General features: G+C 36.6%; 1 protein-coding gene across 1 annotated transcript; it reads left to right on the forward strand.

The window, feature by feature from the left end:
• Positions 1-6,392: 6,392 nt before the first annotated feature.
• LOC110105398 (50S ribosomal protein L18) lies at positions 6,393-21,187 on the forward strand. The gene is made up of 2 exons (XM_020834880.2): positions 6,393-6,660; positions 20,555-21,187. The coding sequence occupies exons 1-2, from the start codon at positions 6,463-6,465 to the stop codon at positions 20,948-20,950; spliced, it is 594 nt and encodes a 197-aa protein (XP_020690539.1). The 5' UTR covers positions 6,393-6,462; the 3' UTR covers positions 20,951-21,187.
• Positions 21,188-22,867: the final 1,680 nt, after the last annotated feature.

Consider the following 22,867-nt stretch of genomic DNA (forward strand, 5'->3'; position numbering starts at 1 on the left):
GATGAAGGGCCGCTGGGAGAAGTTGATGCACTCAATTACAGACCAGTAAAAGTCGCCGGCAAAGATTGAGGAAGAGGGTTGCTAGGAGATGCTGTCGTGCTCCATTGCATGGAGGTTTCAGTGAAGATTGGTTGAAATTATTCCGTAGTCGAATCAGGATGCGTCACGTCACTTTTTTGTTGTGTATATCGGTGCTATGTATGTACCGTTGTGTATCATGTGATGTGGTGTATCCTGATTCGCCTCTATACAATCCGGTGATCGGGCAGAATAATTTCTGGAAGATTGGAGAGGAGGAAAAGGTAGGTTGAAACCACTGTATAGTTGAAAAAATAAAAGGGGAGTTGGTAGGGCCGGGTCGGGTGTCAATTCGGGTCGACGGGTCGGGTTCGAGTTGAACCCGGGGTTGACCCGGCTCTAAACGGGTCAACCCGAACCCGACCCGTTTTTGCAAACGGGTCGGCTATCTCAACCCGGACCCGACCCGCGCGGGTTGCCGGGTTGACACGACCTGACCCGTCGACCCGAGGCAGAGGCAGTAGCGGTGCAACGACGACGGCAGCGGGCTCGTGTTGGTTGTTGTGAATGCTGAATCGGCAATTGGCAAAGCTTGAAGCAACGCACTGTGCCAGGCTGAGCGACGGACCGCGGGACCAGGCAGTGGGCACGCCACACGCATCGTGACCCTCGAATGCTGAAGAGGAGAAGCCCGAAATCCGAAGCGAACTGCAGGCTGTAGCGACAGCGAGCTGTGAGCACGCGTGGTGACTCGCGATTGCCGAAGCAACGGGCAACGCGGTCAGCCGGTCATTCGACTCGGGCAGGGGCTTGTTTCTGGGTCATTTTTTGGGGTTATTTTCGGGTTCCCGTGTCAACCCGAACCTGACTCGATTTATGGAACGGATCGGTTTATTGAACCCGAACCTGACCCATTTCATAAACGGGTCAACCCGAACCCGAATTTTTCGGGTCGGTTTCAGGTCGGGTTTCGGGTCGTGTCAAAAATTGACACCCCTAGCCTAGGAGTTGGAATGATATTTTGATCACATCAGAAAATTTTAGGTTTTAAGTAAATAGAAGGTTTCAAAGCGATAGATATATAAATGTTTATATATGGAGTGGTAAGCATGTAAATTCCCTCCCAAAAAATAATATTAATATTCATGCAAATAAATATTTGATGATGATGATGATGATTTATAAAAATCTTTTTTTAATAGGATATTTTAATCAAAATTTTGATCAAAATGATTTCTAAATTATTCAAATTTATTTCTAGATTAATTTAAAATAGTATTTCTTTAATCTTATAATATATCCGAAAACTTTGACATCAATTCTAATTATTTTTTTTAGTCGTAATATCCTTTTTTTTTCAAAATAAAAGTGTGATACTCTCTTAAATTTAAATTTCTTTAGGGAATCTAGCATTCCACCATATGATTTTAGGAGTTAAGCTCTACGTTCATTTTAGAAATATGCTACAATTAACCAACTCCTAATTCAAGATAGATGAAAAACATTTGTGTAATTATATATTACAAATTTTCAAATAAATATATTAACCTAATAAGATTTTTTTAAGCTGTAGTTTTAATAGAGTAGGTTTATCATTCTTTTATGGAGAGGTGCAATTCATTTTTTTCAATCAAGTGTTCTTTTTTGTGCATAACTATAGATCTATTATTTATGAATGAGAATCATCATTAGTACATCGAGAGGTGCATTAGTACATCATTAGTACAACGAGAATCATTATATTTTTCCAATCAAGTGTTCGTTTTATAATTTTAAGTCAATTGGTACTTATGAGTCTTAGAATATTGAATGGGGTATAAAATATCAAAGTTTGGGTTGAAAATTTGAAAAATTTAAGTTTTGATTTTGTTATGTGGGTCTCGCAACGCCAGGGATACAACGCCTTGGTGCTCCCTTGTCGCCGAGCTCTCTACTTTTAGGCAAAATAAATAGGTTTAGGTGAACATCGCCGCGTTGGGCCTTAGGCTAGTATATTTTGGAAACATCTAGAAGATTCTTTGGAGCGCTACAGTGTTGGGGAAGCTTGGTGCCGCGACGCTAATTCAAAATAGTAGAAAATTCAATATTAAAATATCTCAATTTACTTACTAATCGACCCACCACCCCAAGCTTGTAGAAGAAGGGAGGAGGAGGAAGGGAAAAAAGAAAGAGGAAGAGAGGCAAGGGATTTGGAGGTCAAGGTTTGAGATTCGTTTGATGGGTTAGTTTAGGAAATTATAGAGCTCCAAGTAGACTCCTAAACCTTTGTCTTTAATTTCTATTCTAGTAAATTTTTTTAAAATTATGGATAAAATATATTTTTCTCAAATTTTACGAAATTTTCACCGTGTGATTTTTTGTATGATAGTGTGCCATTTATTATGGACATTTTGGCTATATGCAATCATGTTTTTAAAAAATTGTTTTTCTCATATAAATTTCTGAGCATATTGTTGAATAAAAGTATTTATGACAATTTCAATAGTTATGTAAACGTCTTGAAATGTTCTTATGAAGGTTCCTCTTGAATAAGAATTTGAATAGTGAAAGTTCAATAAGCATTCTATATTACATAAAAGGTGGCTTTTACTCGTAGTTTATATATTTTCTATATATCGCATTGAACATTTAATTTTAGTATCATTATATTGCATTCACATTTTAATTCATGGCATTGGATGAGTTCTATTATGATGTATGGGAAAGTGCATTCTCTGTTATGTTACAAAGGGCCAAATATGTACTCTTTGACCCCTTTTTCCTAATACAGATGTGAGATAATTTTGACCCCACTTGCTAAAAGTAAATATGGGAGATTAAGTAATATTGTAAGCACTCTTCTTACCCCATTTGCCTAATGCAGAAGCGGGAGAGACTCTAGCCCCACCTATGGGCAGGTGTGCAAGGTAAAGGGAGATATAAGGAGAAGTTGAGATATAAGCAGACATCATGATATGTACATTCTAGTCATATCATTTTATATGTTAAAATTTTTTCGATAAGGGTAAGAAATGTTTTTTGTAATGTTTTAGTGAACTATGAACTTATATATGAATTCTGATGAAGAGTGCAAGTGAATTTCCGAAAAATGAGTATTTTGTGTGCATATTAGAACTTCTATAAAAGTGATTATGTAGTTATAAATATGTAAGTATTGACCTCGAAATCAAGCATATATGTTAGAATCTAGTAAATCCCTATTTGACTTATGCTTTATGTATTTTGAAAGTCTTTATAATTTTCTTTGATTATTTATTTCTAAATTAATTAATTTTCTTTGTATATATATATACATATAATGCTTTATTTATTTTTTAATATTTTAGGAAAAGATAAAAATATTGAATGGGGTATTATTTATGAATGAGAATCATCATTAGTACATCGAGAGGTGCATAACTATAGATCTATTATTTATGAAAGAGAATCATCATTAGCACATCGAGAGGTGCATTAGTACATCATTAGTACAACGGGAATCATCATTTTTTTTTTCAATCAAGTGTTCGTTTTATAATTTTATGTCAATTGGTACTTATGAGTCTTAGAATATTGAATGGGGTATAAAATATCAAAGTTTGGGTCGAAAATTTGAAAAAATTAAGTTTTGATTTTGTTATGTGGGTCTCGCAACGCCAGGGATACAACGCCCTGGTGCTCCCTTGTCGTCAAGCTCTCTACTTTTAGGCAAAATAAATAGGTTTAGGTGAACATCGCTACGTTGGGCCTTAGGCTAGTATATTTTGGAAGCATCTAGAAGATTCTCTGGAGTGCTGCAGTGTTGGGGAAGCTTGGTGCCGCGACGCTAATTCAAAATAGTAGAAAATTTAATATTAAAATATCTCAATTTACTTACTAATCGACCCACACCCCAAGCTTGTAGAAGAAGGGAGGAGGAGGAAGGGAAAAAAGAAAGAGGAAGAGAGGCAAGGGATTTGGAGGTCAAGGTTTGAGATTCGTTTGATGGGTTAGTTTAGGAAATTATAGAGCTCCAAGTAGACTCCTAAACCTTTGTCTTTAATTTCAATTCTAGTAAATTTTTTTAAAGTTATGGATAAAATATATTTTTCTCAAATTTTACGAAATTTTCACCGTGTGATTATAGAGTTATAATCAGGCAACAACAATTCAGAGCATTGTGGAGGCTATGACTTTTAATTCAATGGTATAGTTCATTAAGTTGGTGGCCCAACTGATGCTTGAGGCTCAGGTTAGGATGGTTAGAGTAAAGGAGGATGAGATTCATAGGCATATGCAATTATTTCTAAGATTGAAGCCACCTCATTTTCAGTGTGTTGTTGAGCCTCGAGCATATGAGAACTAGTTAATGAGGGTAGAAAAGTCATTTGATAGCTTGCAGTGTCCAAAGGGCAAGAAGATTCGATTAATGGCGTTTCTTTTAGATGGAGAGGTAGAGCATTGGTGGATAGGATAGCAGAGAGAGGTTTTAGGAGAGGTCAAATGCAAAAATCAATTGGGAGGAATTTACTAAGATTTTTAGGACCTGGTTTGTTCATCCGTTTTCCATAAACCAGATGTAGGAGACCTTTTATGAGGTTGGTGCAAGGGAGCTAGATGATGATGTAGTATGAGGCGGACACTACAAGAAAATTATATTTTTGGGCGAAAAAATCTGCCACAAAATAAGTCAAATATGTCACAAAATTTATATTGACAAGTTGGCTCAGCTTTATGCAAAAAAGGTATCAAACTGCATGAAATTCCAATGATTATTATTTCTAACTGTAACATCAAGTTTACCTTGAAGTCGTGGAGGGGTGTTCAGGAAGGTCTGAGACAAAGCTGAATTTCAATATAGCCTTTCACCCTAGAAGAATGGATAAATTGAAAGGGTTATTGAGGTTCTGGAAGATATGTTGTGAAATTGTGTTTTGGATTTTGGCGAAAGCTAAAAGAATCATATACATCTGAATGAGTTTGTTTATAATACAACATCCAACTCATCAAAGATTGGGTCAATGGCAAGTAGCTTTTCACTTTCTCCCTCAACCTCCTCCTTCCTCTCATGGATGTTATATGTAAAAACTATATTCAAGATTTATTAGAGTATCCAACTTCTATTCTAATCTTATTTGGTTATTCTTTGGACTTACATGGCTTGCTCTTAGCTGTAGAATGATATTAAAAAGCTGATTTATACTCTCTTATCAAGATGGAATTAATTGACTTGCAACTATATGTACTTTCGATGTCTCCTCCGCTTTATAAATAAAATCAGATATGCTTGATTTCTTCATTCTGTTATTAGTTGTGCTCAACTGAGCGAGATAGTATTTATAATAGACTTATAGAACATTTCCTCATCAGCTATATAAAATAACTTAGAATTGGCAACTCACATAATAACATAAGAAAGATAAACATATTATACACATTGTCATCGACTCTTTATATTCATGCTAAAAAAATAACACTTATATCTTCATTCATGTGCCATGACAAAAAAAATATTTGTTTGTGAGCACCTTTTAGCTCTTCCAGTCTAGCATCCTCAATGCACTATTCTTAAGGAACTCAACACGTCTCTGTATAAGAACACCAAGGATTATAACAATTGATGAATGAAAGCATCATAGAATTATATCTTAGAAGTTCTAAAAGAGTTTCCAAAGGGAGATCATTCAACGTGGGCATTAGGGTAATTATACTTAAAATTTGTAAGAATTTTCTCTATAACCCCCACTCCATGCCCTAATCGACATGTGACCTGAGCCTGATAATACAAAGCTTGGGCATATGTATATATAGTAGAATAATTTAAATGAGTAAATCCTAAAATCTTATTCAATTCACTAACAATAATTATTAAACAATTTAGGACAATCATCGAAGAGATCATGATTGAGCAAAATAATCAACATATTCAATGAGTCTTTTTAACATATTTATTCCACAGTTTAGCCATATTTCAACCAACTTCGACATACTTTAACCTTATTCAAACTACCTTCAATCTTATTTATATTCTTGATCAAACATTCTTCAACCTTTCTTCAATGATAAATTAACTTAATTGATAAAAATGTCAAATTATGGCCGATTAACAGTTTGAATGAGTTTCAAAAAAATCTGAATAAGGTTATAATGTACTGAAGCTATTCACATATAGTTGAATCGTGTAATGAATATATTATAAAAACTCATTGAATAGATCAATCATTTTTTTAAAATGATCAAATAAAATTCAATTATATTTTGTGGATTATTGAGATTATTCAATGATGATTTAATTATCGTTCTAACTATAAAATATAGTTGAAATATGGCAATAACATGACAACTAACTAACAAAAAAAAAAATTTTTGGGGGGCTGCTAAAAATATGTAAAAGCGGGTTTCTAAGCCATGGCGCAAAGTTTCATCCGCGTCGCCACTCGGAAGGTGGATATCAGAGGCAAATAGGGAGAGAAATATCCTTCTCAGATGGCGGCAATCTTGCTATCTGTTTCTTGTTCGCACACCTCCAAGCCCAGCCGTTCTTCTTCGCCGCTCGTGCTGATCTCCAGCTTGAAGCCCGCCTCCAAACCGTCATCTATTTCGTGGGCTTCTTCTATTTCCGACATTTCGATCAGCGTAAACAGTCTCGCTGGAATTTCATTTCCTCATACTGACAACCGTCAGGTTTGCTCATCTTCTTTATTCTCCACTCGAACTCCGTTGATTGCTTCCTTATATTTGATATTTGCTGTCTCGATGTTATCTGCGGTTTCAAAGGGCTAATTAGGACCAGGGAATTGAAGGATTGCAGATGAGCGAAGGGCCTCGAAGAAGCGAGTTTGAGGATTGAATTTTATATATCTATTTGTCGTTCTTGTCTGTCTTTAGTAATCGTTTGGCAGTAACGATGACATTCATGTGGTCTCTATTGTATTGGTTTCAGGTATTTTGAATTAGAAATAAACGTGTATTTAAAAGACCTAGAACGAACTTTTTATTGTGGTAAATCTGGTTTAGTGGGATTTTGTCGCTTGTTCTTCCCAAATCTTTTATAGGTGGCTATATAGATGAAAGTTAAGAAATGAAATGAAATTTGGAATTTCATGCATTGCCATGAATTTATAGACGTTTAATGCTCGAAGTGGTGTTGATAGAGATAAAATTTAATTTCCTTATTCTCAAATGACCGCCCATGCTAGGGAAGGTATTAGGATTTCAAGTGAATGGGAGGGAAATGTCTTACCCGAAATGTAGGGCTAAATTTTTATAATATATATAGTTGCAAGAGAATTTAAATATTGTGCATAAATAGATAAGGCTTTTCTCAAATCTAGAATGGGCAACAGACACATCCAGCCTCTTCCTAATTCCACTATTGGTCTATGCTTACAATTAGTGAGTAAATAAAGTGGGTTGGAGGGTTATTATTTTTTACATGAAAAACTTGAAAAGGAAAAAATTAACTTGCCTAGTTTAGGTGAAACAACTTGCACTAGTATTAGATATAAATTATGAAGGGCTTCCTTTATTGAACTTGGAGAAGGTGTCAATATAGATCAGGGGATAGCAAGCCATTTCAAGTATCCCCAATGAAGAAGAGGTAAGAAAATCAACAAGATAGATGGATGTAATCAAGTTTGTTTTATTCTCAGAGGTGAAGATCAATTGACATTAGGGTGATTTACGAGGTGATGCTAAAAGGTCAGAGTAATCAATGAGTATGGTTGAGACAATTTTCTAATAGAAGGGAAGTTATCGATTAAAGTGGCCCAAGAAGTTTTTGTAGACCATTGAAGATAGTTGTATCAATCCTACCTTGGAGGTGGAGATGATAGGACTTGAAGGTGATGCGGGAGGGTCATGGACATGATTTTGGGATGGAGAGTTATTAATTTTACCTAGTAAACCTAAAAAGGGAAAAATCATTGTGCGTAGTCCAAATGAAACAACTTGCTCTAGTAGTAGATATAAATTATAAATGGGTTACTTCACTAAATTTGGAGAAGGTATCAATATATAGTAGCTGAAAGAAATCCAGGGCAAATCTACCCGATGATAAAAATGTAAGAAATTAACAAAATAGATGGAGGTAACCACGTTAGCCATCTTCTTAGAGGTGAGGATGACTTTATATTGGGGTGACATACGAGATGATGCAGAAAGATCGGGGTGATCACTGAGTATGGCTAAGATAAATTTGTACTAGAGGGGAAGACAATACTTAAAGTGGCACAAGAAGGTCATAGAGGCCATTGAGGATGGTTGGATCAATCCTCCCTTGGAGTTGGAATTGACAAGACTTGAAGGAGGCAGGTGAGGTTATGTAGGAGGATTGTAGATGTGATTGTGGGTTGGAGAGTTATTATTTTTTACATGAAAAATCTAAAAAGGGAAAAATTACCATGCCTAGTTTAGGTGAAACAACTTACACTAGAGTATATATAAATTACAAAGGGTTTCTTTCACTGAACTTGGAGAAGGTGTCAATTTAGAGTAGGTGAAAGTAAGCTATTGCAAGTATCCCTGGTGGTGATGAGGGAAGAAAATCGACAAGATAGATGGGAGTTAATCACGTTAGTATCTTCTCAAAGTTGAAGATAACTTGAAATTGGGTTGACATAGATATGATACTAAAAGTTCATGATGATCACTGAGTATGGTTGGAGCAATTTTCTACTGGAGGGGAAGGCATCGATAAAATGGTGTGAGAAGATTGTGGAAGCTATTGAAGATAAGTGGATCAACCCTCACTTGGAGTGTAGATGGAAAGACTTGAAGGCAATGGGTGAGGCAATGCAGGATGTGATTGTGGGTAATCAGAATGGTTGTCCATATTAGAGATGTTGATGACATAACATAAAGCTTGTGACGAGGCGACACAATATGGCCTTGGAGTTGGCTATTGATAGTCATGATAGCTATTGTTCTTGAGATAAAGATGACATTGTTTGAAGGTTGCAATATGGCAATACAAAAAAATATTTTTGAGTTGTATGTTGAAAGTCAGGATAATCCTCTTTCTAGAGATGAAGATGATGCGACCTTGAGGCTATAGGCAAGATTGAAAGAGTGAAAGATAGGGGCAACTACTGAGGATTGTTTAGATGATCCTCGCCTTCGAGGTGATAGCGACGCAACATGAAAGTTAAGATTGATTGAAAATTGCAATGCTGAAAGGTTGGGGGGGGGACTTATAACATATATAATTGTAGGAGAATTTTAATATTATACATAACTACACATGATTTTTCTCAATTCTAAAGGGGGCAAGAGATACCCCTAGCCCATCTTTGGGTTTCACTATTTGGTCCTCACATAAAATTAGAAAGTAAACAAAGTGGATTGGGGACAAATTACTTTTTGTATGGAAAACCTAGAAATTGAAAATTCACATTGCCTAATCTAGGCGAAATAGCTTCCATGGGTAGTAGATATAAATTATAAAATGTGTTCTTTATTGAACTTAGAGAAGGCACCATTCATTGAACTTGGAGAATATGTCAATATAGACTAGGTGAAAATAAGGTAGTGTAAGTATCCCTAGTGCCGACGAGGTAAGAAAATTGGTCATGTAGATGGAGGTAATCACATTAGTCATCTTCTCAGAGATGAAGAGGACTTGACATTACGGCGATGTATGAGATGATGTTGAAATGTCGGGGTGACCACTAAGGTTGGTCAAGGTAGTTTTCTCTTGAAGGGTAAGGCTGCGATCAAAATGGCACAAGAAGGTTGTGGATGCCATTGATGATGCTCAAATTAGGCCTCCCTTACAGCTAGAGAAGCACAACTTGAAAGTGTTGGGCGAGGTGATGTAGGAGAGCTGTGGATGTGATTGCGGGTGGTCAAGATGGTTCTCCATTTAGAGATGTTGATGACATAACCTAAAGCTTGTGACATGGTGACTTAAGATGTTCATGGAGGTATTAACAATCAAGATGATTACTCTTCTTGAGGTACAATTGACTTCATTTGAAGGCTCTAATGAGGCAACACAAAAAAAGTCATAGATGTGATTGTTGAAAGTTAGGATGGTCTTCTTTCTAGAGTTGAAGATGACACAACCTTAAGGCTACAGGTGAGGCGACACAACAACACTGAAAGGTAGGGGTAACACTGAGGATATTGGAGATGGTCCTCCACTTGGAGATGTAGCGACACAACATGAAGGCGAAGGTCGATTTTGAAAGTCATGGTGGCTATTGAGAATGTTTGGAATGATCTTCCTCTAGGAGGCAAGGGCAACATGAACTTGTGGTAGTGATCAAGGTAGTGCATGGTGGTCTTGGAGGCTCCTGAAGTTGGTTGAATTGTATCTCCCCCTGAGATAGAGTTAGCATGACTTAAAAGGAGGCTGGCATGGTGACACAAGAAGGCTATGAAGGTGATTGTGGATAGATAGGATAACCATCCTTCTGGAATAGGGATGCCATGATTTAGAAGCGATGATGAGTTTGTGCAAGACTGTTGTGGTGCTTGCTGTTATGGCGAGCACTGAGGATGATTGAGATGGCATTCCTTTGCAGGGGTGAAGGTGACTAGTAAAGTTGCTCAAGCAAAGTTATGGATGTGTTAGAATGATATTTCTAGAAGTAGAGATGACAACCTAAAGTTAGTGGGTGAGTCGGTGTAAGAAGGCTTTCGGGGTGACTATAGGCAGCTAGGGTGATTCTTCTCCTTCTTGAAAACCACAAGTAGTTGACGTAGCATGGTTGTGGCGGTAACTTTTGGCAATTAGGATGGTCTCCTCCTTTTGGAGGTGAAGGCGACACACTTAAGTAGGCATGCAAGGCAATACTGAAAGGTTGGAGTTACTACTAAGGATGGTCTCTTCCTTGAGGCGAATGTGGAACAACCTTGAGATGGTGGATGAGGCAACTTAGGAAAGTCATGGAGGCTATAACTGATTGTCAAATTGATCATCCCTATGAGGTAGAGAAGATGATTTGAAGTCGATAGTCAAGGCGACGCAAGAAGTTTGTGAAGGTGACTGTGGGTAATCAGGATGGTCTTCTGTATGTGCCCTCCTTGTATCAGGCATGTTAGACCGTGATTTTGATGTAAAATGCCTACAACACAATTTTGAGTGCTTTAGATGTGGGTCGGGATATGTCAGAGACGTATATGTGTTTGACATGAACATGCAAAACATTTTGAAATGTTTTGCTTCATAAAGTGTGATTAGTCGATTGAGTCAAAAGTACACATCTTTGTGATAGAAAAATGACCATTTTATGTACCCATGTTATTTATATGTCTGTGGATGTGATTTAGACTTCAAATTCATATAGTCTAGAGAAGACTTATATGCAACATTAATACAACTCTCATTATCAATTATAAGATTATAGAACTTTTTCTTGTGTTTAAAATAGGTTTAAAACATTATATTTTTCTTCCAATCAACTTCAACTTTAGAAGTTGCTAGATGCATTGCATGATTTTGTAAGAATTATAAGTTGAGGCGTTCTTATAATCACTATTTATTAAACTCATGAACATCACCAGAATCATTAATCATATTAACTTCCTCCACTTTCATATGCAAGCTCCTACATGGACATTTTATAACATAATTATTAGTTTATGATACTTATAACATGCCTCAGTATAGTTCTTAAACTCAAATGTGGATGCACTTGATTTCTCCTTAATATCTTTGTTAATTGTCATATTATTAGCCTTAGGCTTCGTTTGAGACGGGTTTCTTACTGCTTTAAGAAGCAATAAGAAAGACGTCCCAAACGAAGCTTTAGATGCAACAAGTGTAAAGATTGAAATTGAGTGCTTTGACAAAATGATTCACTTTCTAAATATAATGCAACATGATTCATGGTTAGGGTTTCCTAGTGCAAATGAAAATTAAAAAATATCTATCACTACCCACTAAGTTATTCGACAACTTATTTTCTTTTGATGTAACCCAGCAGTGTTAGAGTTTAAAAACAATTAATAATGAAATGATCAAAATACTTTGAGAATTTCTATAATAAATCAGAATCATATAAATCAATGAGCACAATGAATTAATTTCTACAATTTTGATTTCCAACGTATCACTTTTTAATTAAAATCTATAGCTTTAACAACTAGATCTTTGATGGATTGGTCAATTTGATTGAGAGGGAATTAGGAAGTTTCCTAATTAAGAGGGAGCTGTTTAGGAAGGTTCTTAATTAAAGAAAATTAATTAGGATATATTTTATAGTTGAAGAGAGCATATTTGGGAGCATTTGGAGAGGATCAATCATGAAATATTTTCTAATTGAAGAAATCATATTTGGGGACTGATTTGGAGGGGATTAATTAGGAGAGATTTCCTAGTTAAGGGCATATTTGGGGGTTGATTTGGAGGGGAGCAATTAGGAAATGTTTCCTAATTGGAGAGGGAAGATTTAGGGGCTGATTTGAGAGGGAATTGGGAGAGGGCTTTTTTGGAATTTGTTGTTTATCTTTTGCTATAAGTAGTAGGGTTTCTGTTATGTTTTGTATTCATAATTTTATGAGTGTTTGTTGTCTACTATTTTTGTGAGGGATCCTAGTGATGTCTAGGATTTGGGAGAGAAGGTCATTCTCTTGAAAGAGGACCATTGTATCTTGCTTGTTTGTATTTCTTTTCTTTTCAACAAAAATATATGGGCATTGCTGAATTTTATTGTTTTTTAATTGATTTTTGTGCTCATGTCCTATCAAATTGGTATCATAACACTTTCTTAGACTGAAATCTCATTTTTTGTTGCTCATTTATGCTGAGATTTTCCTTTCCGTCCGCAGATTTTTGCTGTTTGGAGGCTAGATTCGCGTCAAAGTTGTTTTTGTTGTAAAAATCTTGATACGGGTATCGATGGCTGGAAAAAGAGTTGAGGTGTTGGAAGAAAAATAGGAGGGGGAAGTATGGAAACTAAGAGAAGATGTGAATGAATGTATTTCAACATTGATAGGAAGGTTTGAGAATATGGAGGAGATAATGAAGCGGATGTTAGAGCTTCATACTAAAATACTCACACCGGAAGCAAAGAGGGATCATGAAGATGACATGCTGAGAGAAGATAAAGAGGGAAAACTTTAGGAGGGGAGAAGAAAATACCCCATTTGGAGCCACTAACGAGAAGGGGGATGGGTAGGGAATATGTAGGTATACGAGAATGGAAAGAAGAGAACATGTGGGTTGAATTTGGAGGAAGGAGGAAATATGAGTGGAGAAGAGAGGAGAGGGAACTGTGGAGAGACCCCCATGCTTACTTCATGGGAGGCATGGGGGTGTAAGGGGACATTGGGGTAGGGGAGATCAAAAGCTTATGAAGCTAAAAATGCCTGCATTTGAAGGGGAAGAAGTGCAGGGGTGGATATATAGGGTGGAGAGATACTTTGGAGTGAACAGGTTGACAGAAGATGAGAGACTGATGGTCGCCGCTCTATGTCTTGAAGGGAAGGCACTATCATCATACTACTGGAGAGAAACAAGGTACCCAATGCGTTCATGGGAGGAGTTTAAGGAGTGTTTGTTGGAGCGCTTTCGAGTTCAGCATGGTGGGAATTATCTATGAGCAATTATTTGCATTGATAGAGGTCGACACTATGATGGAGTATCGGGCAAAAATTGAACTTCTATCAGGACGAGCAGGGGGGTTGTTGTGAGACCTCGTTCCTTTGCTGTTGCTGTAGCTGCTGGGAAAAGTGATATTTTTCCCAGGATCGTCCGGGCCGATTGGAGATCGTCCAGGCCGATCTGCACTGTAGAAAATATCGTCCTGAGAATAGTTCTGGGAGTCGTCCAGGACGATCAATTTTGGTCTGATCGTCCCGGGACGATGTGACGATCGGCCGGGCCGATCCCACTAATGATATAAGAAAATGAGCTCGTTTTGAGGAGAGAGAAAACATTTTTATAAATCAGATATTTTGAGGAGAGAGAAAGGGCGGAAAAGCAAAGGAAGAAGTCCGATTTCGGGGCCCGCGGAGTGATTTTCGTCGTTCGTTGCTGTTGGATATTTTGTTTGTCTCGCTGTAAGGATTCCGAACCCTACTTCTGTTTTCAGAGATTTTGAGATTTTGCAAAATGGTACTCAGATTTGTGTTTTTGTAAGTGATTTTCGTACCCGGTTTGGTACTGGCAAAGATTTCACCGCGTAACTTTTGGTATGTTGTAGACGTGATTATTCTGCACGATTTGATTAGTTTCTGGCAGATTTCGTCCGGTTCGTTTTGGTTCTGCGGAGTTTTATTTTGACTGCAATTTATTATGATGTCCGAACTGGTTTGAGCAGTAGGAGAATAGTCTTATAATGTTGTTGTGCAGGTCTACAAGGTTCCCTTGGACGAAGCAACCCATGGCTGCCGACAAGGATCCTTCCGTCAGGTTGGGTCGACTACCTCCTCTGACTAAGTAGACCAGGGACCATGATGGCCCGGGACGACGGAACCATGGGATCTTGATCGGGTCTATTATCCATTCCCCCACCATCCGCTTTAAGTGCTAGATGGTAAAAATTTCTATTTTAAATATCAAATCTTCCAAATATCCAAACTTCCTAAATTCACAAACTCAAATCCAAATTCTACCAATATCCAATCTTTCCAATCTCAAATCCATTGCTGCTACTATATGCCAGATAACACGTATTTTATACGTATCTGATTGACGACTAGCCTTAATCGAAAGTTCTCTCTCGTGATCGGGAGGGGTAATTAACTATAGGGGCTTGCGCCTATAGGAAACCAGAACTCAGATCATAAAGTCCTCGCAAAATGAGGGCGAAATCTCTGGGTAGTGTCTTATTTACAAACTCATCTGCCTTCCAAAATTTACCTCGGAACTTAGTTCGTTAAAACTCCCTCGCCGAATAAGAAAAGCGAGTGGAGGCCGAGGCCGAATTTTCGGAGCCCACATTTGTGTTATATTTTGTATTCATAATTTTATAGGTGTTTGTTGTTTACTATTTTTGTGAGGGATCCTAGTGGCGTCTAGGATTTGGGAGAGAAGGTCATTCTCTCGAAAGAGGACCATTGTATCTTGCTTGTTTGTATTTCTTTTCTTTTCAACAAAAATATATGGGCATTGTTGAATTTTACTGTTTGTTCATTGATTTTTGTGCTCATGTCCTATCAAATTGGTATCAGAGCACTTTCTTAGACCGAAATCTCATTTTTTGTTGATGATTTCTGCTGAGATTTTCCTTTCTGTCCGCTAATTTTTGCTGTTTGTAGGCTAGATTCACGTCAAAGTTGTTTTTATTGTAAAAATCTTAATCCGGGTACCGATGGCTGGAAAAAGAGTTGAGGTGTTGGAAGAAAAGTTGGAGAGGGGTAGTAGGGAAACTAAGAACGGATGTGAATGAATGTATTTCAACATTGGTAGGAAGGTTTGAGAATATGGAGGAGATAATGAAGCGGATGTTGGAGCTTCATACTAAAATACTCACACCATAAGCAAAGAGGGATCAGGAAGATGACATGCTGAGGGAGGATGGAGAGAGAAAACTTTAGGAGGGGAGGAGAAAATACCCCATTCGGAGCCATTACCGAGAAGGGGGATGGGTAGGGAATATGCAGGTATAAGGGAATGGAAAGATCAAAGAAGAGAACATGTGGGTTGAATTTGGAGGAAGGAGGAAATATGAGTGGAGAAGAGAGGAGAGGGAACTGTGGAGAGCCCCCCATGCTTACTTCATGGGAGGCATGGGGGTGTAAGGGGACATTGGGGTAGGGGAGATCAAAAGCTTAGGAAGCTAAAAATGCTTGTATTTGAAGGGGAAGAAGTGCATGGGTGGATATATAGGGTGAAGATATACTTTGTAGTGAATGAGTTGACAAAAGATGAGAGACTGATGGCCGTTGCTCTGTCTTGAATGGAAGGCACTATGATTATACTACTGGAGAGAAACAACGTACCCAATGCGTTCATGGGAGGAGTTTAAGGAGTGTTTTTTGGAGCGCTTTCGAGCTCAGCAGGGTGGGAATTATTTATGAGCAATTATTTGCATTGACAGAGGTCGACACTGTGATGGAGTATCGGGAAAAAATTGAACTTCTAGCTGGACGAGCAGGGGGGTTGTCAAAGACAATGTTGGAAAGCAATTTCATGAAAGGCCTCAAACCAGAGTTGAGGGCAGCAGTGCGAGTAGCAAGGCCTCGTGACTTGGGAGAGGTGATGGAGTTGACTCAAATGATTGAAAACAAGAAATTACTACAAAAGAGTAATAAAGGGGTCAATGGAGGAGGTTTTTACTTCACGAGACCACTTCTTGGCACCTAGGATGCAGACTATACTAGTTAAAAGGGAGATTCCAAAGGAGGGAAGCTCAGGAGTTAGTCCGGGAGAGGATTTCAAGAGGCTGACTGATACTGAATTGCAAGACAAGAGAGCTAAGGGGCTATGTTTCAGATGCGACAAGAACTTTACACCAAGGCATAAGTGTAAAAATCGCACCTTGCAGGTTCTCATTGTGTGTGATGAGGAGGTGGACGAGGCAGAGGCAACGAGCAAGGAAGAAGAGGAAGAGGGGTCTGTGCATTTGGAGGTGGTTGAAGTTTCATTGAACGTGGTGGGATTCATCCCAAATCACACTAGGAAAGTGAGGGGATATATAGGAGGAGAGGCGGTGATAATTCTGGTGGACAGTGGGACTACCTATAATTTCATATTGAACTAGGTGGTAGATAAACTGGGGCTGACATTGGTAGACGGGAGGATTTGGAGTGATGATGAGCACAAGAAAGATATAGAAGAGAAGAGGCTATGAGGCGACACATATACGATACGACACGGACATAGGGCACGTCAATTATTGAAAATTTATGACACAGACACGAGTTGAACACGATATTATAGTTTATATTTAAAAAATAATGTATAAAAATCAAGTAAGCATTATATTAAAAATAATTTAAAAATAATAAGTCATTTAATTAGAATTTGTGCTTTAAATGATTAATATTAAGATGTTGAGAGTTGGGTGTTGATGTCGTTTATCAGTCATTAAGAGAGGAGATGGCAATGCTGTCGACAGTCAGACATCAATGTTATGTAGTAAATAGCAGGCGTCAATGTTAAGAGGGTGTTTATCGTTTATGTTGAGAAGATGTCAGACAAAGATGAGATGTCAAGTTGTGGGTGTAGAAATTGCTAGCGTTGAGCATCAATGTCAAGACAGTATCAAACTTTAATATGAAGATTGCTTTGAAATGTTGATGTTGTAACGACGTCATATGTCGATGTTGAGATGACATCGAACATTATTGTGAAATCAAAGTCGTAACCCGCCAAAGAGAAATGAAAATGAGAATATTCGATGAATGAGGTATTGAGTGCGGGCGATTGATTTGGTTTTGTGGATAAGAAAAAAGAAATTTAGTTTTATATTTTAAATAAGTAAAAATTTAAATGCAATAAAATATATTTTAAAAAATAATAAAATATTTAAGATACGTGTCCAATTTGTATTTAATTTTTTTTAATCAGACACATTTTTGACGTATCCGACACGTGTCGGAGGAGTGTCGGATGCGTGTCGTATCAGACGCTGCACGCCTCTTTGAGGAGAAGTGAGGAGAAGTGTCGGTGCATCATAGAGCAGAGGAAAATGTCAGGATTTGGAGGTAGAGTTGCAAGGGATTCACATTAGGGAGGATTTCCTTTCATTAGAGTTGTAAAGTACTGATTTGATTTTGGGAATGAAATGACTACAAACTTTGGGGGAGGCCAATTTGAACTGGAAGGCATTGACCATGGAGATTCAGGTGGAGGGAAAAAAAGTGATAATTAAGGGAGACCACATCTTATCCAAAGCAATGGCTTATTTGAAAATCATGGTTCATACCAGGGAAGAATATAGGGAGAAGATACCAGACATGGTTCAACCACTCCTACAACAATATCGAGAGGTGTTAAAGCCAGTTCAGAGGTTGTCTCCTTCGCGGTAACTTGAGTATCTATCATTTTGAAGGAATGAGTTTCACATATTATTGTTTTTCACCGCCATTCTCCCCAACTCCAAAAGGATGAGATCTAGAGATTGATTAGGGAGATGTTGGAGACGGGGATTAGTCGACCTAATGACAGTCAATTTTTCAGTCCAGTGCTTCAACAACAGTTTTCTTTGTTCCACTTTGAGGACAATGTGACACTTTGGGAGGGTATTACTGATGGACTGACCGATTTGATTGAGAGAGAATTAGGAAGTTTCCTAATCAAGATGAAGCTGTTTAGGAAAGTTCTTAATCAAAAGGTTTTAATTAAAAGATTTTTTCTAATTGAAGAGAGCTTATTTGGGGGCTAATTTAAAGGAGATTAATTAGGAAATATTTTTTAATTGAAGAGGGCATATTTGGTGCTGATTTGGAGGGGATTAATTAAGGGATGTTTCCTAATTAAGGGCAGATTTAGGGGGTTGATTTGGGGGCTGATTTGGAGGGGATTAATTATGAGATGTTTTCTAATTGGAGAGGACAGATTTAGGGGGTGATTTGAGAGAGAATTGGGGGAGGGCTATTTTGGAATTTGTTATTTATTATTTGTTATAAGTAGTAGGATTTATGTTCTGTTTTGTATATGGAATTTTGTAAGTATTTGCTGTCTACTATTTTTGTGAGGGATCCTAGTGGCGTGTAGGGTTTCGGAGAGACGGTACTCCTCTTGAAAGAGGACTATTGTATCTTGCTTTTGCATATTTTCTTGTTTAAAAAAAAACCTGCTGTTTGTTGAATTTGTATTGGTTCATTGGCTGTTTTTGGATACCAAGGCATATCAATCTCAAATAAAATAGATGAAGTAGAACGATGAACAAAATGCCAAAATAAGAAAAATCAAGTTCACTTCAATACAAGTAGATAATTTTCCCGGAAATTAAATAATTTTAATTATACTGCACTTTCAAAAATTGCACATCCAATTATTCACAAGATTAAAACTGAAAATAGAAACTTAATCTAAGTCAAAATTGTCAATTATATATATCAAACTAACTATTTATATGTTCTTCAAAATCTAGTCGATAGATAAGGTGCATAGGATCAAATCGCAAGCGTTGTTTAAATTATTTTCTAAAGGAATTTCCAATTTACTTGTAAATAACACCGTCAGCCGGTGGCATTCCGTAATTCATACACAAAATCTCGTATTTCCCCGGAACATTACTACCACAAATCACATATGATCAAATTACCATACACAAATTATAACCCACCTGCAGGAAGCAAAATCTCCTGGAACCTGTTACGTCAAACTCGTACGAATTAATCCACAGAAATGTCAAACCAAATATCTCAAATAACTCTATGATTCCTTCACCCAAAGCTTCGCATAAGCCATATACAGCAACAAAAAGCCACCTTTCTTTCTTTGTAGAACATATAAAGCTAAGTAGCCCTTAATTCAAAATTCATGCTTATATACTAACCATTTAAGTATTAAGAGCAGCCACCTATGATTCCAAATTCCACTGCCTAAACACCATAAAAGAAAACATGCTCGCCAACTATTCCACAATAATCCAGTAATTCCACCATCAGGAATGGAATTCCAACTGAACCTTCAACAATTTATGCCTCCAAATTAGAATAAACCGTAGTGGAAATTAATGTGAACCGAATCAGTAGTTTATACCAAACCTTAGTAATCAACCTAGGTTTAGGAAATAAAATATAAAATATCTCAACAATAATCACGAACATGTTCTTGAATACATAAATCATATACCAAGTAATGAAAATAAATAAATAAATAAACTGCATTGATGTCAATGTTTAATGCGGCAAGTCTGTTTGGAATAAACACAAAGATTTTCATTTATTTTTACTGATGGATTTTAGTTTGTTATTTAAAAATTAGTTTAACTGTCTTGGTATAATTTAGTTTCTTTCTAAAAGCTTTGATTATTGAGCTGCAAAAAAATGTGATTTGTTCCATATGCTATATTTACTTCTTTGAATTCAAATCTGCTACTAATTTGATGCATCTCTTCTCGTCTGTTAGTTTAGTTCGTCTGGTTTACTTAAAAATTTTTATAATAGTTGGATGAAAGAAAGGTATGTTCTATATCTAATAATTACTGATACAACTTACTCTTTACTTTTTCTGGTAAGAAACCTTCGTTCAAATATAAGACAAACACGTGAGTTGATAGTAATATGTAAATTATACCAGTTACAAGTTTGCTAGTTGGTTGATTATCATCACCCATAGGATGCTAAGATCATCTACAACCAAAAAATTTATTTTACACTTCAAAATATAGTAATACTTTAAACTATAGTAATTCATCTACAATCGAACTTCATTTCATAACATCAAGTCCAACTGAAAGAAAGAAATGGCGAAAAAAAGGTGTCGCACTATTCATCTCGCGCAAAATGCTACTGAATCTGGCATTCTGTTGGAGCTCGCGGTGACTGCAAACGATCGTTTGACGTTCAGTTGGAAATGCCCTAATCCAAAGCTCCGGAATTGTTTAGAATGTTAAGAATAATTAGGAAGCTAATAGAGCATCTATTCAATTGATAAAAAATTTACCTTTTCTGTCTTTATTTTCCTCAATGACCATGCTATTTCCATATGATATAACATTGCCAATAGCTACAGATTGGTGTTGTTCAAGCTGCTTGGACACGCAGATCTCGAGGTGAGGCTGCAAAGAAACCTAATAGAAAATCATGGAGGCAAAGAACTGACATGTACATGCGGCCATTCCTCCTGAATGTCTTCTTCTCCAAAAGATTTATACATGCCAAAGTAATGCACAGGGGCACAAGCAAGGTGGTCTCTGTCGCAAGCACAAATGCAAAGGATCTCAGGAACACATTGCCGTCCCTCACTGATTACGACGCTTGCAGAACAATTGGGCAATTGATTGCTGAAAGATCTAAGGAAGCCGATGTATTTGCTATGGCATTCGAACCAAAGAAAAACGAGAGAATTGAAGGCAAACTTGGCATTGTCCTTGATACTATAAAAGAGAACGGCATTATTTTTGTGTAGGTAATCAGATCTCATCTCTGTTTTGTTAAATAATTCAATCCTTTGTTGCTCTCAGTAAGGTTGCAGATAGAATCGTAATGCAGTTTATATGGTTCTCTATTTCTAATAGGGTGCATGACTGCATGTGTGATTTCATGGATTATACTTGCGAAAGATTAGACCAAGAGATTATTTAGGGGGCCTTTTGGCAAATTTATATTTTGTTAATAAATTGCATGTATGCCATTTCCATAGGAACTCTCTAAGTGTTATGTATCATGCATCACATGTAGGCAACATTGCAAGATCACTACAAGCATGATATGAAAATTCATGTGTTGTGCTACTTTGTGTAAACCATCGAATTCATGCCTAGAGATACATGCATAACATTTATCAAATAATAAACCATCCATGTCACATAAGCCATCCATCTAGAATTTCTACATTATGTGCGAACGTCGAACGTCATCAAGAGACCAACCAGAATGCGCCACGTCACCCCATGCTCGGTACCCGGCTCGGTACTGCTCGGTACCACGTGGTACTCGGCACGGTACTGCTGACGTGGCATATTCTTGTTGGTCTTCAGGCGGTAAACTGCGTTCGATGTCCGCACAAAATAAGTTCTCCCCATGTAGTGGTTGTGAACACAATATCATGAATCCATAATCAATCAAATTAATATATCATTATACACATATTCACATAGTAAAAAAGAATGAAACTCCAAGTAAAAAAGTTCAATAACATGAAATACAAGATTCTATGGACAAAGATCAATGAAAAATCATATGAATAAAAAAAGAGCAATATGAAGAAATTACACATGTGCATTCCTTTTTAGACACCTCAAAGATTCAATCTTTAGAGTAGTTCATCAATCTACCATAAACATATATTTGAGAAGAAGGAAAATTTTCTTCATATATAAAAATACATTTGAGAAGAAAATTTTATTCATATGATCTCTGAAGGATTAAAAACTATAAATTTTTTTGATTAAAACCTGATGTCTATAAACTCCTGTCTTTTTATAAGGATTTATTTGTTATAGTTTTCTTATTATTTTTTAAAGAATTTTTTTTAGTATATTTTTTTTTTGAATTAAAAACTTTTATATTAAAAAATTATTTTAAAAAACAGAAAAAAATTGTCTAAAATGAAGCATAAGACTCTTTTCAACATTATCTAAATGGCCCAAGGATGAGGATACCACCAATTACCTATCCCTATTCTAGAAGAGTGAAAAGGTTAAAGGTTCCAAGTCCTAGAATTCTCTTCCTACTGCTTGCACTAGTTATAGAAAATATGCTTAATAATACTATGATGATGAGTCACAAAAAGAAATATTAAATTATTCTAGAAAATATAATCATGAAGATTTTTTAAGTTTCGCATTTTAAAAATAATAAAACTCTAAAAAATTATTTTGTTCCCAAAATAAAAAAAAAAATTGCAAAATACTCATCAAATATATATATTTTAAAATTTAAAGGTAAAAACATAAAACATAAATTATAAAAAAAAATGTTAAACATACGCCAGAAAGTTAAAGAAAAGAAACAGTATGATTGGGTTTTTACCCCATTTTGTCCTCCCACCGGATGCCATTTGGTGCGTCGCGACTTTTTGCCTAACAGGTTTGGAAGCTCAGCCATGCGGACAGATGCCATCATTCATAAAGACGCTTTCAGGAAAGTTGCAAAGCCCTGATTACAGATTAAATAAATTTTCATTTTGGATAATTTTTTATTATTTTTAATATTTTTTTAGAACAAAAAATTTAATTTTTGTACTAAAAAAAAGTTTTAAGCAGCCAGAAGAAAGCCGTTCCAATTTCCATGCCAAGATTGTGAATGTTTTATTATTATTATTTATTATTATTTTTTTTCTGATATAAAGGATTTTATTTTTACATTTAACTAGCAGGTCCTG

Source organism: Dendrobium catenatum, unplaced genomic scaffold (assembly GCF_001605985.2).
Source record: "Dendrobium catenatum unplaced genomic scaffold, ASM160598v2 fragScaff_scaffold_1122, whole genome shotgun sequence".
Classification (NCBI taxonomy): Eukaryota; Viridiplantae; Streptophyta; class Magnoliopsida; order Asparagales; family Orchidaceae; genus Dendrobium; species Dendrobium catenatum.

Bases quoted from the DNA above. Each gene is read 5' to 3' on its own strand.
- LOC110105398 (XM_020834880.2), top strand. From the start codon at position 6,463: ATGGCGGCAATCTTGCTATCTGTTTCTTGTTCGCACACCTCCAAGCCC. The intron at 6,661-20,554 runs GTTTGCTCATCT...CAATAGCTACAG, and splicing joins CTCATACTGACAACCGTCAG to ATTGGTGTTGTTCAAGCTGC.